The following is a 24,674-nucleotide window of genomic DNA, read 5'->3' as shown; positions in this document are numbered from 1 at the left end:
CAATATTACCATGACTTTAATCTCCTTAGGAAATATTGACAAAATTAAATGGCTTTCCTCTTGTTTTAGGATCATGGATAAGCCTTTACCCAAGAGCACATACATAGGATCTGTGAGTGTGAACACTAATTCTCGAGTCCCATCCCTCTTTGAACTATCAACAAATACACTAAGAAGAAACATCTGCCCCCTCTAGAGGAGATAGCAGCAGAACACAGGTTGTGCTGTGCCAGGAATTAGCTTCTTCACAAATGAAAGAGGAAGGGAAGGAAGGCATCATATAAACCTCTACTGAGCCTCGGGTGCCCCAACCTAACACGCATGTTACTTTTTACATGAACGGATTCATTACCACTATCATGACTGAAGAGCAGTTACAAGGCATCCTCTCTTGACACCAGTACAAAACAGAGAAATATGGGCCCCTACCCTAGAGCAGCTGGCTCAAGTCTCTTCTAAGGTCTGCCAGTTCTAAAGCAGTGCTCATCACAAAACGACACGGAGCTTGACACAAGTAAAGAAAACAGAGGAAAACAGGCCACTCAGGCAACTACTACATAACAACCTAAAATAGAATAATTACAAGGTGAATAGGGACACAGAGAAGGGAGAGGAAGAACAGTTTCCTGACCCAAACCACAGTGTGGCAGGGCCACAGAGCACTAAGAAGTAACTAAAGCTGACAAACCAGTCTGGCATGGAACCAAGAAGGAGGGTTGTTCTCAGTCAAGCTTTATATGCTGCTGGCGCACCTAGGAGGCAGCACCGTATCAGCAATGGATCTTAAAGAAAATCACGGGTATACTCAGGATCAGAAGAGCCAACGTTCTTGCCCATTAGCAGTTAAGCCACGTCATATACATAGATCGTATCACATACATATACTTAATCTAAGTGATTTATACCAAGCTAACAGAAAAAGAACAGCAATTCCAAACATTTTGCTACCACATAACTTTGCAAAAAAATTAAAATCGATGAAAAAGAACCATGCAATTGTACATATTTGGTGCTTGTTTCAAACTGCTACCAATTTAGAAAATCACTTCCCCTTATTACAAAGGGCTTTCAGAATCTAAATACCAAATAAAATACTTCTAGCATTTAAAGAGTTTATTAGACACATACAATTACATTCAATGAAGTTATAAGTGAGCTACAAAATGGAAAATTAATAACTCACATCGATAAAACCTCAAACACATCTCAGAATAAATTCAAGCTTTTTCACTTAACATCTAAACCTTAATCATTTTTTTAAATGCAGAAGGACCCATTAAACACTTATGTAGTAAAATTCAATGTCTATGCTAAATGCAGAGAATTTTATAGTCCACAGCATGGTTTATAGTTACATATCGCCTTTCTTCCACAACGCTTACATTACTTCACAATTATAATTATTATTAAGCTACAAAGCAGAACACTTCTTCAAATTAAGGTACCTTTTGCTGTACGTAGCAAAGACTGCCTTCCTGCACCAAGTAAAGAAGTGACTCTTGAAATACTGGGTGGAATTTCTTTATCCAACATGGGACCAATGCGTTGGCAGATTTGCAACAGATGATCAGGAGCCACATGCTTATTGGACAAGACCTAAGTTGGAGAACAAGTTGTAAAAACATTATTTACAATATTATTCAATAAATATTAAACCTTTAGGGATAAGTCTGACAAAACATGAGAAAAACATGTACAATGAAAACTACAAATCACTGATGAAAGAAATTACAGAAAATCCAAATGAACAGCCAGCTGAGACACCTGGGTGGTACAGTCACTGGGCATCTGCCTTCGGCTCAGGTCATGATCCTGGGGTCCTGGAATTGAGCCCCACATCAGGCTCTCTGCTCAGCAGGAAGCCTCCCCACTACCGCCCTTGTGTTTCCTCTCTGTCTCTCTGTCAAATACATAAATAAAATCTTCAAAAATAAATAAACATGGGGGCACCTGGGTGGCTCAGTGGGTTAAGCCTCTGCCTTCGGCTCAGGTCACGATCCCAGGGTCCTGGGATGGAGCCCCCATCAGGCTGCAGGGAGCCCGCTTCCCCCTCTCTCTTTGCTTGCCTCTCTGCATACTTGTGATCTCTCTGTCAAATAAATAAATAAAACTTCTTAAAATAAATAAACATCAAACTGATCTATAGGTTGAAAGCCATCCCAATCAAAATCCAAGCAGGCTTTTTTGCAGAAATTGACAATTTTACTCCAAAATTCATATTCAAATGCAAGTGGCCTACAAAAGCCAAAGCAGTTTTTTTTAAAAAACAAAACTGATGTATGGAAACAATACCAACGTACAGGAATCATTATGTAAGGACAACTGATTTTTAACAAAAGCACAAAAAAACAAAAGATAATCTTTTCAACAAACAGCTAGAACAACTGGATATCCATTTGCCAAAACAAAAATTTTTAACTAGCTTTGATCCATACCTCACACCATAAACAAAAATTATCTCAAGACAGATCACATATCTAAATGCACAATCTAAAACTGCAAAACTTATCACAGAAATCACTAGAGAAATCTTTTAAGACCTGGTGTTAGACAAAGATCTCTGAAGACAACAAAAATACAATCCACACAACAACCAACAGACAGACTTCATCAAAACTAACAGCTTCTGGTTTTTCAAAAGGCACTGTTCAAAGCATGAAAAGAGATCCCACAGACTGAAAGAACGTGTCAACAAAGCTTATCTCTGCTAAATTACTTCTATCTAGGATATAAAAAACTCTCAAAACTCAATTATTTAAAAAAACTTAATTTTTAAAAACAGGCAAAGATTTGAACAGACATGTCTCTCTCTCTCCCTCTCTCTCATACACACACACACACACACACACACACACAGGAATACTACTCAGCCATCAAAAATAACTAAATCTTGCCATTTGCACTGACATGGATAGAACTATAGGGTGCCAAGTGAAATAAGTCAGAGAAAGACAAATACCATTTGATTTCATTCACATGTAAAATTTAAGAAACAAAACCGATGAACATAGGGGAAGAGAAGGAAAAATAAAATTAAGACCAAAATATAGAGAGAGGCAAACCAGAAGAGATGCTAAACTCTAGGAAATAAACAGGGTTGCTGGAGGAGGAGTGGGTGGGTGGAGCATGTAACTGGGTGATGAGCATTAAGGAGGGCATGTGACGGAATGAGCACTGGATGTTGTATGCAGTTGATGAATCACTGAACTCTACCTCTGAAACTAATGATACACTCCATGTTAATTATACTGAATTTAGATTTTAAGAAATTTTTAAATGAACCATTAATAACACACAAGGAGATGGATGAAGTCTCAAAATAATTACGCTGAAAGACCCAGAAAAAAAGCATACCCTGTATCATTTTATATAACATAGAACTCTAGAAAATACACATTAATATATCATGACAGAAGGCAGATCTCCCTGGGTACGGGGAGAAAAGAAAAGCAGGAGGGATTACAGAGGGGAAGAAGAGATTCTGGGGTGTGACAGAAATGTTCACTATCTTCATTGTGATGGGTTCATCAGCATTAACACACATGCAAATTCATCAACCTGAACCTTTATAAATATGCATGCAGTTTACTTCAGGTCATATGTATTTCAAAAAATTAAAAACACAGAGGTACTGTGTAAGTTCAACTTCTAAAGATGCCTAGTGTTGCCTGATTTGAATTTTAATGCTGTGTTAAGGTTTCTCACTCATGAGATGAGGTCTCTCAATGGTGACATTACCAACATTTGAGGAAAGACAAAAATCATCACTGCACAGGACTGTCTGTACAGGCAAGGCACACTGCGCCCAGGCTCCCTTCCATCACTGCCAACAGTATTCTCCATGCCGCTCTGACACCAACAGTGCCCCACACACTTTTTCAAGCTCCCTGAGAAACCCTGCTTCAGAGAAAATGTGAAACATACTTCAAGATCTCACTTTTGATTCTTATACATTAATTCAAATATAAAATAAGCCTGGATTCAATATAATGTTGTTGTGGGGTACCCGGGTGGCTCAGTCAGTTGAATGTCTGACTCTTGATTTTAGCTCAGTTCATGATCTTTTTTTTTTTTTTTTTTAAATTTTCAGCATAACAGTATTCATTATTTTTGCACCACACCCAGTGCTCCATGCAATCCATGCCCTCTCCAATACCCATCACCTGGTACCCCCACCTCCCACCCTCAGTTCATGATCTTAGGGTTATGAGATGGAGCCCCACATAGGACTCTATGCTCAACATGGAGTCTGCTTGAGATTCTCTCCCCCTCTCTCTGACCCTCCCACTTACCCCACTCTCTCTTTTTCTCTCAAGTAAATAGAATATTTAAAATTTCTGTTCATAAGCCCTTGTGAGAGAAGAGGCTAAATAAAAGATCTTCAACTTTTCAACCTGACTTTTGTTTCCTACACTGACAGATTATCCCACAGCAAAACTCCAAAAGGCCTATCAAAGCTCAGATAGACATCAAAGTGTTCCTTAATACTAATCAGCACTCTGTGCTTCAAAGTATCGCATGTGAAAGCCCAAAAACTTGTAGGTAATGAGCTCATCACAGGAGGGAAGAGACAGGAGGAACTAGAAGGCAATTACAACGGGGCCAAGAAAATTACAGATCTAAGAATTTGTCAGTGATGCAAATCTGAAAACAAAACCCCCACTGAAGTAACTTGCACTGATCCACCTAAATAACCTATCTAAAAAGCTTAAGAAAGACAAAAGGACTTTGGGCAATGGCAACATAGCTTCTGTAAGGCAGAAAATCACTCTAATAGTTGTAAGATTTCTACTATCCAGGTGGGATAGATAAGATATATTTGGCTTTAAGTTTCGGGGTTACACAACCAAGCCTGTGTCCTGAGTGGAGATTTACACTTGAAGACAAGCTATGAGAGACAAGGCTAAAAACAAATTCTCTAATAGAAAAGGTACGGACAGAAAATTTTTTTTTTATTTTTTTTTCTTCCAATTTATTTATTTTCAGAAAAACAGTATTCATTATTTTTTCACCACACCCAGTGCTCCATGCAAGCCGTGCCCTCTATAATACCCACCACCTGGTACCCCAACTTCCCACTCCCCTGCCACTTCAAACCCCTCAGATTGTTTTTCAGAGTCCATAGTCTCTCATGGTTCACCTCCCCTTCCAATTTACCCAAAAGCACATACCCTCCCCAATGTCCATAACCCTACCCCCCTTCTCCCAACCCCCCTCCCCCCAGCAACCCACAGTTTGTTTTGTGAGATTAAGAGTCACTTATGGTTTGTTCTCCCTCCCTATCCCATCTTGGACAGAAAATTTTAAACAGAGTGCTTCCAAGTGCTAGACATGGTCTTATTTTATCTCTTAAAATGATCGAGAAGGGGAACTTTCTAGATTATACTCACTGCCTGAGTTGAAGCAGCAATAAAACAGTTCATTAAAGTAATAGGAGCCTTCGACATAGGCATGTGTACTTAGACCAAGTCCAGGTGTTGCAGGAACATGGATTTCATGCAACAGCTGTAATCCCATTAAGAAAATTAAATTCACTGCATTTCTGAAGATTCCAGCATAATCATCAAAGATTGAGGGGGAGGAGGTTAACCTATTTTTGTATAAAACAAGGTATTTCTGTAAAGTATGGTGGTTCTAGTCCTAATACAAACAACAAAAATGAAAAGAAAAGGGTTGTGAGTGTGAGCCTCACACTGGGTGTAGAGACTGCTTAAAGAGAAAAGCTCAAAACACAAAAACAAGGGGCACCTGGGCATCTCAGTCAGTTAAGCATTAACTGACTCCTGACTTCTGCTCAGGTCAGGATCTCAGCCTGGTAAGATCCAGCCCCACGCTGGGTTCCACACTCAGCATGAAGTCTGCATTAGGTATTTTTTCCCTCTCCCTCTGCCCCGCCCCCTGCTTGTGTGCACATGCACTCTCACTCTCAAACTATGTTCTTAAAAAAGAAAATGGTTCTTGATTATTACTAAAACCAATGATAAATAATGTTCCATCAGTATTTTCAAGTCCTCCACAGGCTGGGAATAGTCTCTACCAGCGACTTCAATGAGTAAGGCAGTTTGACAACGTTCTCAGAACTAAGTTCCTTCCAACATCAAGTTATTTCTTGTAGCCACAGTCAGTATCATCTTGTTTTTGTAGCCAGTCAGTCTCAAAGAGTTCATAAGCCATAATCCTAGGACCACTGTGTTACTGTCACGGTCACCAAATCAAACTGTGAGCACGCGCCTCTTCAAGCCCAGGGCAGCAGCTGTAACGTGGAAGCAGAGTCTCGATAACGGGTCAAACTGGAAAGTTATGGGAGAGAGTAGCTTTTTCTGTTAAGTTTAGGATACCATAATCAGGTCTAGAATGAATGGTTAATATCTTTAATATGTACATAATCTAACCTTTAGCTTTCCCTCCATTAAACTACATCTAGAAACCTTACGAGGAGGTGATATCTCAATGTGGTTTTAATTTGAATCTCCCTGAGGGCTAATGATGATGAGCATTTTTTCATGTGTCTGATAGCCATTTGTATTTCTTGATTGGAGAAGTGTCTGTTCATATCTTCTGCCCATTTTTTGATGTGTTTGTCTGTTTCGTGTGGGTTGAGTTTGAGGAGTTCATTATAGATCCTGGATATCAACCTTTTGTCTGTACTGTCATTTGCAAATATCTTCTCCCATTCCGTGGGTTGCCTCTTTGTTTTTTTGACTGTTTCCTTTGCTGTGCAGAAGCTTTTGATTTTGATGAAGTCCCAGAAGTTTATTTTCGCTTTTGTTTCCTTTGCCTTTGGAGACGTATCTTGAAAGAAGTTGCTGTGGCTGATATCAGAGATTACTGCCTATGTTCTCCTCTAAGATTCTGATGGATTCCTGTCTCACGTTGAGGTCTTTTATCCATTTTGAGTTGATCTTTGTGTACGGTGTAAGAGAATGGTCGAGTTTCATGCTTTTACATATAGCTGTCCAGTTTTCCCAGCACCATTTATTGAAGAGACTGTCTTTTTTCCACTGTATATTTTTTCCTCTTTTGTCGAAGATTAATTGACCATAGAGTTGAGGGTCCATATCAGGGCTCTCTACTCTGTTCCACTGGTCTATGTGTCTGTTTTTATGCCAGTACCATGCTGTCTTGGTGATCACAGCTTTGTAATAAAGCTTGAAATCAGGTAAGGTGATGCCGCCAGCTTTATTTTTGTTTTTCAACATTTCCTTAGCGATTCGGGGTCTCTTCTGATTCCATACAAATATGAACTACCACATCACATCACAACTCCTATATAACAGGCACACAGTACCACAATGAAACAAGACGTGACAACAAAGTCTTTGATACAGAATAAAAAAATGGATGCCTTCCATAAGTAATTCTCCTCAGCCTCTGATGCCACAGTTGTTCTTGGCCTCTTTTCTAAGCTTTATAAAGAAATGCAAGTTTAGTCAATGGCAAGATAAATATTGCTATAGATGTAAGAGGAGAAAAGAACTTAACCCTTAGTTTATACAAAAGGACATAGGCAGAGAAGTGGTCTAGTGTTGGCACGAAGATCCTTCACTCAAAAGCACTGCTTTTAATTCAGGAAAGACACCTAGTTTTAGCTTCCTGGAGACCAGCTTTGCTCACCCTATAGCCACTATCTCCCCCACTTGGAAAGGATGCTCTTTTGTAACCAGGAGGCTATGTGAGGTATTCCTGCCCAAAGAAATGGAGAAGAAACGTTCTGGGGCAAGGGAATGTTCCTGAAAAATTCTCCTCCCTAATAAAAAAAACCCTTCCCTCCCAGCATTTCTAGGATAGCAACCCCTGCTCCAGAAAGTCTCTTCTCCTAATAAAAGAACCTTTCCTCCCATCATTTCTAGGATATGACAGCAACCTAAGTTTGAGGAGAAAAAAACAAAACATCAATGTGCCCAATCAAAAAGATAGAGACTAAGGCCTTAATGACACCATTAAATCTCTGTATCAATTCCCCTACAGACTTATAAGATCTCTTTATAACTTTATTATTTAGGCCACTGCTTCTAAGCAGGAAAAGCATCCCAAAAACCTTCTATCATGTGCTACGCAATCACAACAATCCTACCAGCGCTGCCCACCAACCTGAAAATCTGAGGATAAGTCATCCACCAGCCATCCCATAAAGTGAGACTTGTCTGGAAAATGCTATTCATGTTTCAGCCAATACTAAACGAGGACATAAATCCTTAGTTAGTATTTCTGTGTAACCCATTAATATCATTTTCTTCTTCCCTTACTTAGCAAAACAGTGAGCCCTTTTTCTAGCCTATAAAAGCTTTTCCAAATTACAAATTATTCATAAGAAGAGTACCTAAGATTTCCAATATTCCTGATAGGGAGTTCTGACTGATCATCACAATGGCAAGTAAGATCATCTGAAAGGAATACAATATAAAAGGCAAACTAATCAGGGGCTTTATCCATAAATCAGCTGACTTCCGAAAAGACACCACTAAACTTGAGATTATTCTGTCGTAACATATGAAAATAATTAAATTTTCTAAGCAAAACCTAATTAAAATGAACCTGTGTGAAGACTAATCAAAGTCTGGGTTCTACACGGAACTTAATGAAGAGACAAATATGCCCTAAAAAGTCAACCCTCTTTTTTTCTTATTTCACAAGATGTATTAATGCAGAAGAGGCAGGACATTTCAAAATGTAGGAGTTTTAAACACACTATGGACTACAGAAGATACGAACTAGTGATGTGCCAGTCAAGTAATAACTTCAGCCACATGAACAAAGATCATAGTTTTCAGTATTAGTATCTTCTAGCCAGACTTAGTTTATCACTTCATCAAGAAGTCTGCCATATTCCAACAGAAATAAAACCTATTCATCTTAGCTATGTCTTGAAATCAAATTCATGAAACTCAACACAAACAAAATGAGCTTACAGAGTCAAATAAAAGCCCTGCACCTAATGCGATTCTAGGTTTGGCTACAGAATCCTGCAGTGTAGGAAACAATTCTTAATACAGTTAAGGCTCTATTCAGAATAGAAGTATTAGTCCCCAAACGAGTAACAAGCCAGAAAGGATCCAGAGCTGCACAACTACTGGTTCAACTTATAGCTCAGAACCAATTCCTTCCTAACTAGCTGAAAGCAGAACACTGTGTATTTAAGGATCATCTTTTTGAGCTAAAATCCTGAGCAAGGGGCGCCTGGGTGGCTCAGTGGGTTAAAATCCTGAGCAAAAGGAATTTGATAAACCATTTTAATAAAAAATGTATCATAAATCTGATCACTAACATAGTATACAATGTTACAAGAATGGAGAAGAAAGTCTAGATGAAAATCAGCAAAGGGCACTTGGGTGGTTTAGACGGTTAAGCGTCTGCCTTCGGCTCAGGACATGATCCCAGGATCCTGGGATTGAGCCCCACATCAGGCTCCATGCTCAGTGGGGAGCCTATTTTTCCCTCTCCCTCTGCTACTGCTCCCCCGCATGTGCGCACGCTGTGCGTGTGATCTCTCTCTGTCAAACAAATACATAAAACCTAAAAAAAAAAAGTCAGCAAGAATACAGTACATAATGATGACCACAGTCCCTGTAGAGAAAGGAGAGAAGACTCAAATGGTACTTGCAAACTGACAGTTTGGAAAAAGCTGGATTCATACCTCACACCAACCATATGTTCAAATCAACTGAACATGAAGACATTACAAAGGAATTACAAATGGACTAGAAAAAAGAACAATGAACAGATACATAATACCACCTTTTATAATATTAATCTTTGGGTGCAGAAATGCTTTAAGGACAACCCTAAACACAAAATAAAGATTAACACGGTTATCAAAGTAAAAACTCTTAAACATCTGTTTAAAAAAAAAAAAAAAACTCCAAAAAAGGCTCCCAACAAAAGTAAAAGCAGCCTGCAAGCTGGGACAGGGACCTACAACACATGGCTGACTAAAGGAAGCTAGAGAGATGAAGAATTCTTACAAAATGGTAAGACAGAAGTAGGAAAGCAGGTAAGATATAAAAAGGCATTTCAGAAAAGATGATATTATCAACAGCTGCAGAACAAACTTCCTTAAAAAAAAAGTCTTAAGCATGTTAACTGCTGGGTCACCATCCTTATGAAGAATTTTGTCTTGTTTTTTCTACTTCTACAATCGTTTAATTGCCAACTAGGAAGGATTATTGATTTAAGAAAAAGCCCCATATTAGCACTTTTATTACATCTTTACATCTTTAAAATATCATAAATAAGGCTGAAAAATTATCTGGTTATCTTCTGTTTCTGTGGCTAGACAACTTAAATCTTATTCATCAGCCTGCGCAACTGTTCCTTTTTCAGAAACACAGATACCAGCCCAAAATGCTCGGATATCCTTGTTTTTACAGGCTGTGGCTTGCTCAATCACTTGCTGAATCAAAGCAACTGAGTTTGATACAAGGTCAATGTCCTTTCCTTCAAGAATTAACTCATCCTCCTTGGCTTGAAATACAGAACAAGCAACACCTTGCCATATCCAAACCCACAGATGGGTGTATTTTTCACTCAAGAAACTTCAGATTTCCACCAGAGAACTGTTCTTCTGAATAACAACGCTGCCGGGGAAGGGAGCATACACAGACGTCATCTTGTAAAGGAAGCGCAGTGTAATAATGCCCTTGATCACCTCGTGTGCAGAACTACAGACAGCAAGGACAGTGGACAGCTCTGCTCTCATTCCCACCAGTCTTCAACTCGGAGCCTTTTCTTCTTCCAAGGAGACTGAGTTCTATATTGATGGGACTGAACTCTTCTCAGGGTTCCCCTGGGGCCCTTCATAGTAACACTGTGTCAACTAGAGTGATGTTGACATCCGAGATGTCAACAGTCTGATTGCTGACAGTGGTCTTCATTCCCGCAGTAGACGTGGCAAAGAGCTCTGCAGGCTTTAAGACTGGCGGCCGTCGCTCCTTCCTGATCCTCTCACGGCTTCACTTCCTTCTTCATCCTTCAAGCCACAGGTCACCCCATGGACAAAAGCTGTCCCTCCCCACCACCCTTCCCAATCCTTTTCACAAACTACGTGAATTTGTATTACAGTAACTTGCCTGCTACTTCTAGTTACCCCTATGTAAAGCCCCAGGAAACCAGGAGCTTTGTCCATCTCATCCACACCGGTCTCCCTGGAATCTTGAATACAACAGGCTCTCCTTTACTGAATAAATGCATCCCACATTCCTGAATGACTATCACACAAAGTGGGCTCACTGCTGGGTCCACGCCTTACGAATACTACCTCACTGAAGTGACTTATCCCTTCCAGCTTCACCTCAAACAAGAATTCACAATACAGACAAGGTAACAGGATTGCTAAAAGTAAATGAAATTATACAGTGAACCTCAACTTTTGAGTAGTACTTGGCAAAAAAATGACTCAAACATTAACTACTGAGGGACACCTGGCTGGCTCAGTCAGAAGAGCTTGGTGTCCCAGTCATGAGTTTGTGCCCCACCATGGGTGTAGAGCTCATATTTACATATAAATAAACAAACTTAAAAAAAAAAAATTTACTCAATGGTTAAGTTTCTAGAGATTTATGACAAGTGACAATTATAAAAGATGTAAATAAACTCACAGATCTTACTTTGGTATGCACAGAATCACTAACAGAAAAAAACCTAGAGGGACGCCTGGGTGGCTCAGTTAGTTGGTTAAGCGGCTGCCTTTGGCTCAGGTCATGATCCCAGCATCCTGGGATCCAGTTCCACATCGGGCTCCTTGCTTGGCAGGGAGCCTGCTTCTCCCTCTGCCTCTGCCTGCCACTCTGTCTGCCTATGCTTGCTCTCGCTTCTCTCTCTATGACAAATAAATAAATAAAATCTTTAAAAAAAAAAAAGAAAAAAACCTAGAAACCAACCAAATGCCCAACAAACAAAAGGTTAGATAAAATTATCTAGAGAAATGGAAAGGAATTCTCAAAATATTATCTTTTTAAAGATCCTATTTTGGGGGGTGCTGGGATGGTTGAGTAGGTAAAGTATCTGCCTGCAGCTCAGGTCAAGATACCAGGTCCCAGGATAGAGCATCTCCTAGACCCCGTAGGGCCTGGCTCCCTGCTCAGTGAGGAAGGAGCCTGCTTCTCCCTCTCCTTCTGCCCCACCCCAACCCTTGCACTCATGTGCTCTCAAAAAAAAAAACAAACAAACAAACAAAAAAACCCTATTTTTGTTAGAGTATATGCATGAAGAAAAATGATCACCTCTTGTTTTCATGATTTTTCTATTTTTTCTTTGCTTTTTGCATTTTCTAAATATCCTACAATAAAAAGCAATTTTTATTTAATATTAGGACACTTTTGGTCAGAATTCATAGAAAAGACTAATGAACAAATTACATCGATTTTCAGATACCCCCACCCCAATAAAGACCACTACCAACACCAAGATCCTCAAACATTTTACATATAAATATGGGCAAAATTTAATATCGGCAAAATGTAGGCTTTACATTGGGGCTCTACCACAATGTCTTTCTCCAACAAGTTTCTCAATGTGGAATCCAGCCTGAAATATACAAGTGGTAGTTTAACTAGCAGGTCCTTGAGTAAGAGGGTAGTAGACTCTTCTGCCCCTCAGGCAATGTGGTTAAAAGTACAAGCTAGCTCCACCTAACTAGTTATGGGACCCTGGACAAGGTACTTTCTAGAACTTCAGATTCCACATTCACAAAAAGAACAGGTAATACTGCACACTTACAGGGGTGGGGGGGGCGTGTGGGTGGCTCAGTCATTAAGCGACTGGGCTCAGGTTATGATCCCAGGGTCCTGGGATCAAGCCCCGAATTGGGGCTCCTTGCTCGGCGGGAAGCCTGCTTCTCCCTCTCCCATTCCCCCTGCTGGCGTTCCCTCTCTTCTCTGCTATGTCTCTCTGTCAAATAAATAAATAAAATCTTAAAAAAAAAAAAGAAAAAAGCTGCACACTTACAATGTACAAGGTATACATCTAAGTCTTTTAAGGTTTTGACTAATTTAATTCTTCACTACCTTAATGGTAATAGCTAATATGTACATGATGATTTCTACCTGACACTGTTCTAAGTACTTCACACACACAGACTAACTTCCTATATCCCCAAACTACTCATCTACATTTTACAGATGAGAAAACGTAGGCACGGGCATTAAATAACTTGCCCAGAAGCAAAGATCTAAGAAATGGCAAAGCTAAAAATAAGAACCCTGGCTGTCTAGTTCACAACTCTCCAGAGTCTCTGGGTCCCTGCAATCGGCTCTTCTGCATCCAAATAAAAATGCCAAGTAACAACATAATCAAGGAATGTCTGAAGAGGTTTAGAGCCAAAGTGGCCCCTAGAAGTTTTTAAAGCCAAATACATGCAGACCGATTAAAATCAACACAGAGAATTTCTTCTGTGTAGTTAAGATCCTCCCATCCAAATCTCGTTCACCTACTCCATTACAGTAACAAGCAAAGTCTCCGCCAAATCCTGAATACTGCACTCAGAATTCATCCTGTGCTATGGTTATTACCTAACTGTAACACAAAAGTTTTGTGTTCAAAATGTCACTTTCACATACTACATAATAAAGGAAAGAGTGTCAATATCACTGAAAGACTCTACTTCGTACCTTCCTGATGAAATGGCCTAAGGAACTTTAAAAAAGGGGAGGGGGATGTTCAACTTTCATGTCTCTCACAGCCATTCCAGTGCTGAACGCTGCTCTGACCTACAAATGAAGCACACGACTCAGAGAGATTTTAAGAAATCAAAGATCATAGAAAAAAAACATTTAATAACCAAACTGGTGATGACTGGTTCTCAACAGGAAAACATACTAAGCATTAAGCCACCCACATTAATTCTTTCAATGAACAGAGAGCCAATATGTGCCTGGAAGTACAAGTGAAGTGTACCCACGGAGGACTGCAGACAGTTACATGTCCCACATAATTCTGTTAAACTGAAAGCAGGCATTTATTTCAACTATTAAAAGGAGAGAGTACATGAGGCTAGCACTCTCTCTTTAACAATGAGAACAGGTTGGTCTAGCTTGAAAATAATTTTTACCCACTACAGAGTTGACATCAACTACACCCCAGAAACTGGTGAGCCCTTCTGTGACCAGAAAGATTCACAGCTGCTTTCACCCCTAGCAGGGAAGCAGGAAAAACTGACCATAGATGAGAACAAGGAAAAACCTGCCAAGCTTTTAAACTTCACAGTCACCTATGGGCTGGCAGGTCTGTTGCCTGATGAGAATGCCAATGGCCCCAAGTCAGGGAGTGTCGACACCTACCCCAATTCTCCCCACGGGCCTTCACCAACTGCACAGGTCCCAAAACGGGATGCAGAGCAGCTGGGGAAGACGCAGTCCACTACAAGGGCACTCCAGAGGCCCTCTGAAGGCTCGGGGTAGGAAAACAGAGTAGAAAGCCAAAGGCCCAACTGGAGAGCAAACAAAAAGCTGGCAACTGGGTTTGAAAACAGAGCAAGCTCTTTCAAGGTTTGGGGAAGCTGGCAGCCGGGCTACAAAATATAGGCTTCTCTACAAAATATAGGGGAGTTCCAACCCTGTGCTGAGCTCCGTGCTGAATGCAAAGCCTACTTAAAAAAAGAGCTAGAGGGCTCACTCGCTCACTAAGGAATCTCACCGGGGCCCAAACCCCAAACTCTGCTGGAAGGTAAAGTCCTGATCCAGTCCTTAAGCTATGTGAAGCTAGGGCTGAAGCGAACCAACTACGGTTCAGCAGAACCCAAAAAAACAGAACAGGACACAAATTAGATGCACCCAGCTCCTCACATTAAGAACGTGAGAGAAAAAGGGTGCATCCTTTACTGGGGCTAACTGTATTACCTCAGCCTCTACTCTTTAACACAAAATGGCCCAGCATACTTCAAAAGATGATGGGATACACAAAGCCAAATGGACCCATGATCAAGAGAGGCAGTAGTCAACAGTGGACCCAGAGAAAGCCCAGAGGTTGAAAATGCTCAGCTATTATCTCTTCAAAATATTTCTTGTCCCATTCTTCCATTCTTTCCATTTAGGATTTTAATTACACATTGGACAATTTGATAGCCCACAGATTCAAGAGGCTTGAACAACCTCAAGCAGAATAAATGCAAAGAAATCTATTCATTTAGGTGCATGTAGTAGGCAACTTCTGATGTGGCCTCCAATGATCCCCAAATACTGGTCACTGACAACCTGGTGAAATCCCAAATCCCTTCCCCTTGAGTTACTTCTAACCAACAGAAAACACTCAACACTGAGGGGATACCATGTCCATTATTAGATTACAAAAGACTGTGATTTCTGTCTTACTAGCAGACTATTATTCCCTAGTCAGCTTTCAGATCTTGATGATACCAGCTGCGCTGTTGGATAGACAAGTGGCAAGGAACTTAGGGCAGCCAACAGACAACTAGAATCGAGACTCCTCCGTCCCACAACCTGAGAACTAGATCTAGCCAAAAACCAGGTAACACTGCAAACAGACCCTTCTAAGACCCTTCAGCTGAAACCTCAGACCTGGCCAACACCTGGACTGCAACCTTGCTATCAGCTCGGCTGCTCCTGAACTTCTAGTTTACAGAAACTCTGGAATAATAATAAACTTGCATTGTTTGAACCATTAAGTTTTGGGGTAACGTGTCATAAAGGAATAGGTAACAACTGTAACACATCACAGTAAAACTGCTGATATCAAAAACAAAATGAAAACCTTAAGCCATCAGAAAAAAAAGCATCATCTTGAAAGGAGAAACAGTAAGACTGCCAATTTTTCAATATTAATGTACTGAAAAGGAAGGGGAAAAAAAGAAAAAAGCACCAACCGGAATTTCACCTTTAAAACGACTTCTAAAAACAAAGACAAAACAAAAATGTTTCAAACCAAAAAAAATAAAATAAAATAAACAAGAAAAAGGAAAACCAAAGCCATTGCCAACAAAACCTCATTAAAAGAAATAACGGAGTAAGTTATCCAGACTGAAGAAAAATAATCACAGATAAGATACACGGGAAGATAGGAAGGAACTAAAAATACCAAAAAAAAGGTAGACAGTGGGTAAACAAATGAGTATTCACTTTGTTTTCTTTTTTAAGATTTTATTTATTTGACAGAGAGAGACACAGTGAGACAAGGAACACAAGCAGGGGGAGTGGGAGAAGCAGGCCTCCCGCCAAGGAGGGAGACCAATGAGGGGCTCCATCCCAGGACCCTGGGACTCCAACCTGAGCCAAAGGCAGACATTTAACAACTGAGCGACCCAGGCACCCCAAGTACTCACTTTAAAACAATAGCAGTAACATCTGGAAAGATTTATAACATATATAAAAGCAAAATGTGATAATAGCCCAAAGGACAGGAGGCTAAGAATTAAGTTTTAATTTCATTTATTTGGGAAGTGGTAAAGTAACTAACATAAATGGTCAACAATTATTGTAACTTCCAAGGCAACCACTAAAATAATAACAAAAGGATATAATACCTAAAAAGAAAGAACAGTATAAAAACTAATCCAAAATAGAAGAAAAATAAAGAGATAGGAACATATATTAAAGATACCTGGTAGACTTAACACAATTTTAAGTATTTATATTACTTGAAGACTCCAAGTAGGAGACTAAATAATAAAACTGTTTGCTGTTTAAAGGAGACATACTTAGAAAATGAGAACATGGAAAAATATTGGCTTTACTACAAGTAAAAGGACAGAAACAATGCACTATGCCATCAGTAACAGAGAGAAAACAGGGCTGGCTGTACTAAGGCCAAGCCAGACTTTGAGGTGAGAAGTTAGGAGAGAACATTTCCTAATTTTTAAAAAAAGGTCAAATTCTGGAAAAGGCAAAACTATGGAAACAGTAAAAAGATCAGTGGCTAGGAGGGAGGGAAGGACAACCAGGCAGAGCACAGGCGTTTTAGGGCAGTGTCTATATGATACTGCATTAGTGGGTATGCCATTTGTCTAAACCCGCAAAACACCCAACACCAAGAGTGCACACTGTAAATGTAAGAGAACTCTAATGTAAACTATGGACTTGGTGATTATGGTGGGTCAATACACGTTATCCACCGCAGCAGATGAACCATTCTGGGGGATGCGGACAATGAAGGAGGCTGTGCACTTAAAGGGGACAAAGGGAGATGGGAAATCTTTACCATCTGCTCAACTTTGCTATGAACCTAAAACTGAAAAGTTAATTTGCCAAATGGCAAAAATCTGCAAAGAATTAGACAATGTGAAAGGAAAAAAGTTCACATGACTTTTGTCCCATGCAAATAACTGTCACGATTAGGAGAGCCTCTGAAAACAAAGTAATTAATAACTATCGTCTTTCAAAGCAGTACAGCTGGGGTGCCTGGCAAGCTCTCAGTAGAGCGTGCTCTTGATGTCAGCAAACTGACGCTTCACGGGGAGCTTACGTAAATAAAATAGCACAGTCAAGGCTAAGTGACTCAGAGGTAACAATACCACTATCATTATTCAGCACCCAGGCAGGGGGTACCACTAGAGTTCCCCATCCCACAACGTGTTCATCCATTAATGGGTAAATACCAGATATCATTCATTCAGACCTAAGAGCCAACAGAGACCGTATTTTGTTACCTCATTTAGACCCTACAAATATAAATGAAGCAAAGGGGAAGTCTACCCAATGAGGACTTTTCATCCTGCCAACATTGCTACTTGTAAGTGCTGATCATTACTGTGTGCCAGGCATTGTAAGCCATTTTTTTCCCACGTTTACAACAACGCTTTGATAAAATTACTATTATCTCTGGGGTGCCTGGGTGGCCCAGTTGGTTAAACATCTGCCTTCAGATCAGGTCATGATCTCCTGGTCCTGGGATCAAGCCCAGCGTTGGGCTCCCAGGTCACTGGGGAAGTCTGCTTCTCCCTCTCCCCCTGCTCAGGCTCTGTATCTCTATCGATGAAATAAATAAATAATATCTGAAAAAATAAATTACTGTTATCTTTGTTACAAAGATCAAGAAACTCAGGTAGATGGGGCGCCTGGGTGGCTGAGGCATTAAGCGTCTGCCTTTGGCTCAGGTCAGGATCCCAGGGTCCTGGGATGGAGCCCCATATTGGGCTCCCTGCTTGGCAGGAGGCCTGCTTCTCTCTCCCCCACTCCCCCAGCTTGTGTTCCCTCTCTCACTGTCTCTGTCAAACAAATAAATCAATTTTTTTAAAAAAGAAAGGAAGAAAGAAACTCAGGTAGAGATTAGAACATCTAGAAAGCAGCACAAGTCAGGATTACAGCCCAGATACCTGGCACAAAATCCAAGTTTCTAATTTCTATACCACTATATTGCTGGACTGTAACTTGTCATCATACTGCCATGATCATTAAGGGGTCCCTATCAATGAAATGCCTATAGAACAATAGATCTCTATAATCAACTACAAGAGAAATGCAAAATTCAGACAGAAAGAGATTAGCTGTGTCAGTATCCTACAATTAAAACAGTGGAGTCAGCTGCAATACAATTATCCAATACAATGTTTTTGCTTGAAATGGGTAAATAAGTAGCCTTGCTACAAAAAAGGTTCAACTGAACCCTCAAGTAAAGTCTAACAGTGCACCTAAATTCTGGATTCCTTAATACAGTAGGGAGCTCACAACAGTAATACTGCTCTCCCCCTTGGTTTGGGCAGTTAATTCGTAACTGAGGGAGATGGACAAATAAGACACAAGAAATAGAAAAGTGCATTGATACATTTGTGCAAATTATTCTGATATAGTAAGACGTTTTGTAATGACTAAACTATTTTTAATACTTGATAGAGTAAAAAGAGCAATTTATTATGATGAATTCAAAATATATTTACAAGTGTTAACTTTTAGGGGCGCCTGGGTGGCTCAGCCATTAAGTGTCTGCCTTTGGCTCAGGTCATGATCCCAGGATCCTGGGATCTGAGCCCCACATCAGGCTCCCTGCACAGGTCTCACTGTGTCTCTCACTGTCAAATAAATAAATAAAATCTTTAAAAAAAAAAATGTTAGGGCGCCTGGGTGGCTCAGTGGCTTGGGCCACTGCCTTCGGCTCAGGTCATGATCTCAGGGTCCTGGGATTGAGTCCCGCATCGGGCTCTCTGCTCAGCGGGGAGCCTGCTTCCTCCTCTCTCTCTCTGCCTGCCTCTCTGCCTACTTGTGATCTCTCTGTCAAATAAATAAATAAAATCTTTAAAAAAAAAAATGTTAACTTTTAGAAATATTACACTTAGATATGACGAAGTTTGCAATCTTGTGGTGACTGAAATAATCGTATATTTGTAGTAGAGTATGAAATACTGAAGGAAACTTAATTAAGACAATTAAATGATGTTAAATTCCTTAAGATTAAATTCTTATCGCAAATTAAGTCAATAAAAAATAAAATATACTTGTTCCTAGAAATACTACTGAATCTATAAAACTTGTAATGATATAAAGATTTAAGAAAAATGACTACTTACAACTCTAATAAACTTTGTATTTCTATATAAATAATTTTAAGTCTTTTCTTTAAAGGCCTACTAAACATTTAAAGAAAAAGCATAATGACAATAAATTCTCTAACAACAGGCTCTAATGTAAGGATTTTTCATTTCATTTATTGGTTAAGGAAGACAGTAGCCTGCACTGGCGTGTTACTCAATTATTAAGTCTATCCAATCCCATTTGCCTTATTTAAACATGTTCCTCCTTTATAAATTAGGTCCTTCCTCACTCCTGTGCCCCATTCCTTCTTCCTCCTTCATGTTCACCACCTATAAATCATCAACACCCCAATTACATTCTACAAATTCACAGGCCCAACTGCTAATGCAGAAAAGTAGTCTTGATTCAAGAAATATCAAAAATACTCTTGCTTCCAGGGGCGCCTGGGTGGCTCAGTGGGTTAAGCCGCTGCCTTCGCTCAGGTCATGATCTCAGGGTCCTGGGATCGAGTCCCGCATCGGGCTCTCTGTTCGGCAGAGAGCCTGCTTCCCTCTCTCTCTCTCTGCCTGCCTCTCCATCTACTTGTGATCTCTCTGTGTCAAATAAATAAATAAATACATCTTTAAAAAAAAAAAAAAATACTCTTGCTTCCAAAATACATGTTGGGAGTGACAACACGGTCCAAGTCTAGGATAAACTGTAACTCTGTAAGCAGTGACACTGGAATCACCTAAGGTTTCAAAAACTAGCAATGTCCACTCCCAACAGAAAAATTCTGATTTAACTGGTGTGAGACATGGCCTGAGTATCCAGATTTTAAAAAGCTCCCCAGATGGCTCTGATCCAAGAACAAGGACTACTGAAAAAAAAAGGAATAAATTTAACAACACAAGGAAACAAACACCACAAAGGAACTATCAAACAAAACCCAAAAGTGAAACATTTTACAGACTGACCAACTCAAGTGTCTTCAGAAAATCAATGGTACAGGAGAAAAAATTATTAAAGATAAAGAGATGGTGGGGTGCCTGGTGGCTCAATGGGTTGGGCCTCCGCCTTCAGCTCAGGTCATGTTTTCTGGGTCCTGGGATAGAGCCCGCATCAGGCTCTCGGCTCAATGGAGAGCCTGCTTCCCCCGTCTGCCTGCCTCTCTGCTTACTTGTGATCTCTCTGTCAAATAAATAAATAAAATATTAAAAAAAAAAAGAGATGGAAAATAAGTTCAGTACAACACATGGACCTTGCCTGCAGCCCAGTTCAAACTAAATATAAAAAGAAATCCAAGCTACAAGAGGAGAAGCAAATTTAGCCTAGATATATAAATAAACCTACATATGTATCACCAAAGATTAATATTATTCTTTGGTTTTTAAGTGTGACACTGCCACTGTGGTGGTTTAAGAAACAGCCGTTCAGTTTTTACACGATACACTTGGAAGAAGTGAGAGAAAACATATAGTATCTAGATTTACTTTAAAACACTTCAGCATAATAACCAGTGAAATAAAGGAATGTCTGGAATTTGCTTTAAAATAATACAACCTGGGGTGCCTGGGCAGCTCAGTGGGTTAAAGCTTCTGCCTTCTGCTCAGGTCATGATCCCAGGGTCCTGGGATGGAGTCAGAGAACCTGCTCCCCCCCCCAACCCCCTGCCTGCCTCTCTGCCTACTTGTGATCTCTCTGTCAAATAAATAAATAAAATCTGTAAAAACAAACAAAAAGACAATACAGCCTAAGGGAGGTCGCTAACAGATGCAACATTCTTTGCTAATCACGCAGGCTGATAAGGAGTACCTAGTGGATGGTTCCTTACTCTTATTTTTCTGTTTGAAGATTTCCACTGTTATTTATTAAAAAAAGTATTTCAAACAGCAGCCAAAATAAAGGTAACAAATTGGCAACAGGGTTCATTACGTTACTATTTGTGTATATCTGAAATACTGCTTAATTTTTTTAAAAAGCGGATTTAGTTTGGAGAACTAGAAGCTACTCATACTCAGACAAAAGAATTAACTCTCCTGTATACAAGAAGCTCATCTTCCGTCACTTAGTTCTAGGAGAGGGTAGAGGCGGGGGAAGGCAAAGGACAAGGAAGATATACACCATACTCAACAAGGCAGATGAGGAGACCACCCCGCTCACAGCCACACCACAGCAATGTACTGCAGATTTGGGGTAACTTTATGCAGAATTTTAAGTAGGATTTTAAGCAATTATTACATTAATTTAATTACAATTCTAACAGAATTGCTTAATTACAAAAAATTACAAAAATGTAAAATTTTAAAAGTTTTCCAGTAGTTATGGTAGTTCAAAATTTGCATAATTATCTCCTCCACAGCCCAACTGCACTGTCAATAATGCACCAGAAGGTGTAAAACAAATAGTTCTTCAAAACGTTTCCTAGACGTAAGTATTCAAAATAACAAATTCAATTCTGCTATGATGCAGAATTTTTAGAACTCACTTTCTTGGAAATACTATCCACTTTTAAGTGTTTGCTTCAAAAAACCACTACATCAATAAATATTAAAATTGATGCCTGAAACAGAATCCTTTCTCCAGACTTTCTCAATAATACTTAACCGTTCATACACAGATGAAAAATCCCCTTGTTTATTTTTTGTCCTTTCGTTTAATCCAAGAACAGTGATCATATTCTACTACCAAATCCTAATACAAGTATTAGAACTGCGATAAAAGATCACGTAGGGGTTGTTTTGCTCATACGAGATGCGGATACAGCCTGGCAACTCAAGAATCCTTTCTCCTAACACACGAGTTGGCAAAAATATTTTCCTAAAGAATGTTTTATGTCATAGGACAATCCAGTGCACAAGACCGAATTCTAGAACTGTGAGAGCAACTCAAGAGTGGACAAGGGGCGATGCAAAGTGTACTGTACGCTAACGGTGGGTCCCCCTAAAGGAGAAACGGCAGAGCTGGGGCCAGCGCGAAGCTTCGTACAGCAAGGTCAACACAAAAATTCATCTAAGTAAGTTTTCTAAGGCACTCAACAAGTACTGTACAGTTTAGAGAGGCAAAAGTACTGGAGGAGTGGCATACTGTCACAGCAGCAGGACTTTTATGACGCTGCGGAGGAGAAAGAAAAACACGCTAAACAGAGGAACATTTCTCCACCTTTCAGAAAGCAACGATTCTATTCCTAGGGAACAAGTGGTTAGAGGAGCTGGGCGGGGCAAAAGAGGGAAGACCAATCAGAGGTCGAGTTACAAGTCGGGTACGAAAACAGAAGGATGAGAGCAGCTCGCTGAGTGGCTGGAGCCCCGCCCGCGCGCACGCGCGCCCCCCGGCACTCACCAAAGGCAGCAGCACCTGGGGACCCACCCCACCGCAAACCGGGGCGCAGGGTCGTCCCCACCTCCCGGCAGCCGCCAGCCCCCCCACCCCCGCCTGGGCCGTTTCCTCCCAAAACAAACACGGCCTCCCCAAAACAAAACAAAACCTGCCGAGGAGTCCCGCTCTCCCGGGGTCGCCCCCGAGCACAGCTCGGCCGCTTCGGCCCAAGAGCAGGAGCCCCGACAAGGGGGCGGAGAGCGGGTGCTCGGAAACACGGGATGGAAATGTCAAAAACCTCACCAATTCCTCGTAGCTCCTGTTGTGCTCGTTGCCCTCCCAGTCCAACCTCTTCGGCAGCAACTGCAAAGGCACGAGACGCACACGAGTGACCACCGCGCGGGGCCGGGCGGGGGACCGGGCAGGGGGCGGCGGGGGGGGGCCGGGGAGGGGAGCTGGGCGAGCGGCCCCGGCGGGGTAGGGAGGGGGCACGAGGGGACGCGGCGGGGCGGGCGCGGCGGGCGCCACGAAGCACAGACCTGGTACTGCTCCAGCTCCTGCACCAGCACCTGCAGCCGACGAGACGCGCAGTTAGGGGGGCGGGGGGCACCCGGGTGCGCCCGGCGCCCTCCACCCGCGACCCCAGGCGGCGGCGGGGCCGGGCCGGGACGGGGCCGCCGCCGCCGCCGCCCGCGGGGCCCGCACTCACCTGGGCGGCTCTCCGACACGGGCCGGCCGAGAGGTACCGGGCGATGAGGAAGTACAGTTCTGCAGGAAGACGGGGAGTCGGGTCAAGAGCGGGCGCGGCGGCGGGGAGGGGGCCGCGGCCGAGGCCGGGGGCGGCGCGGGGAGGGCGCGGACGGCGCGTCTTACCCGACTCGATGAGGGGCACCGGACGTCGGGCGGGCGAGGGCTCCGCCATGGCCGGGCGCGGGGCACGGGGCGGGAGCGGGCGAGCGAAGCGTGTAGGCCGCGCCGAGGCCTGAGCGGGCCGGCGTCCCTCTACCTCTGGCGCGCCGCCGCCGCCGCCATGCCGTGCGCGCCGCCACGCCGATGCCTCCGCGAAGTAGTCCCTCCGCGGGAGAGAAAGTAGTCCCCGCGCGGCGACCGCCAGGCGACCCTGTCCGACCGTCGGCGGGGCCGCGACCAGAGCGGCTAGCTGCGCCTCTTTCTCCCCAGTGTCAGGGGCGCCGCGACGGAAATGTGGAGGGTGGACGAAGGCCCGGGCCCGGGCAGGCGGCGGGTGGGGGCGGGGAGCGCGCGTGGCCGGGATCCCTGCGCGCGGTGAGGCGGCTCCCGGCCATTGTGAGGCGGCGGCGGCGCGGCGGCCGGGCTCGCGGCGGGGCGGGCGCCGGGGCGGAGGTCGGGCGGCGCGCGGGGGTGGAGGGCGCGGCGGGGGTGGGGGCAGGTTCCCGGGCCCCGGCCGGAGCGAAGCCGCTCCCCGGGGTCCGGAGCGCGCAGCGTGTCTGGCGGGGTCGCCCGCTTCGAGGTCTCGGAAGGGACGTTTCTCGGACAGTCGTCTGGGACCGGTGTGCTTGCCCCCCCCCCCACGAAAGATCGGTCGCTTGGAGGACGCGAGACCCGTAAAACTGAGAGTCCACCACCCGCAGAGCGGAGAACGTCGGCCCGCGAAGCTTTCCCCGGGGAGGGGGGAGGACGGATGCGGGGAAGCCACAGGTTGCGGGGAGGCCAGGGGTCCGCGGACACGTCCGCGTCTCGGAGGGCACGGCAGCCGTCCCCTGGGCCAGGAGGATGAATAAATAAGACCGAGCCGCCGGCTTGGGAGAGCCCAGCAGTCCAGCAGCAGAAAGGGTTAAGGAAAATGCAGTAACGTCGCAGAGGATGTAAACCTCCTTAGTCAGGGAAAGCAGCCTGGAACCCGCGATGACTTAGCCGGATGGGAAAAAGGGATGGGAGGAAGCGGGCAGTACCGAGGGCAGCCGCCGGTTCGCAGGAAGAGAAGCA

The 24,674-nt window shown here is 42.7% G+C and overlaps 1 protein-coding gene and 1 pseudogene across 2 annotated transcripts in view; both read right to left on the bottom strand.

The window, feature by feature from the left end:
- Positions 1–23,714, bottom strand: part of BRWD1 (bromodomain and WD repeat domain containing 1) — a 111,103-nt gene extending 87,389 nt beyond the window's left edge. For both annotated transcript variants that reach the window (XM_044250915.1, XM_044250916.1), the window contains exons 1-5: positions 23,583–23,714; positions 23,419–23,477; positions 23,249–23,278; positions 23,013–23,072; positions 1,446–1,596 (exon numbers count right to left, since the gene is read on the bottom strand). In XM_044250915.1, the coding sequence (XP_044106850.1) occupies positions 1,446–1,596; positions 23,013–23,072; positions 23,249–23,278; positions 23,419–23,477; positions 23,583–23,631 (349 nt within the window). In that variant the 5' untranslated portion in view covers positions 23,632–23,714. The remainder of the gene's footprint in view (positions 1–1,445; positions 1,597–23,012; positions 23,073–23,248; positions 23,279–23,418; positions 23,478–23,582) is intronic.
- On the bottom strand, positions 9,390–11,023 carry LOC122908289 (annotated as a pseudogene).
- Positions 23,715–24,674: the final 960 nt, after the last annotated feature.

Source organism: Neovison vison, chromosome 6, assembly GCF_020171115.1.
Source record: "Neovison vison isolate M4711 chromosome 6, ASM_NN_V1, whole genome shotgun sequence".
NCBI lineage: Eukaryota > Metazoa > Chordata > Mammalia > Carnivora > Mustelidae > Neogale > Neogale vison.
The sequence above is the reverse complement of the archived record's forward strand: the minus strand, read 5'-3'. Positions and strand labels throughout refer to the sequence as shown.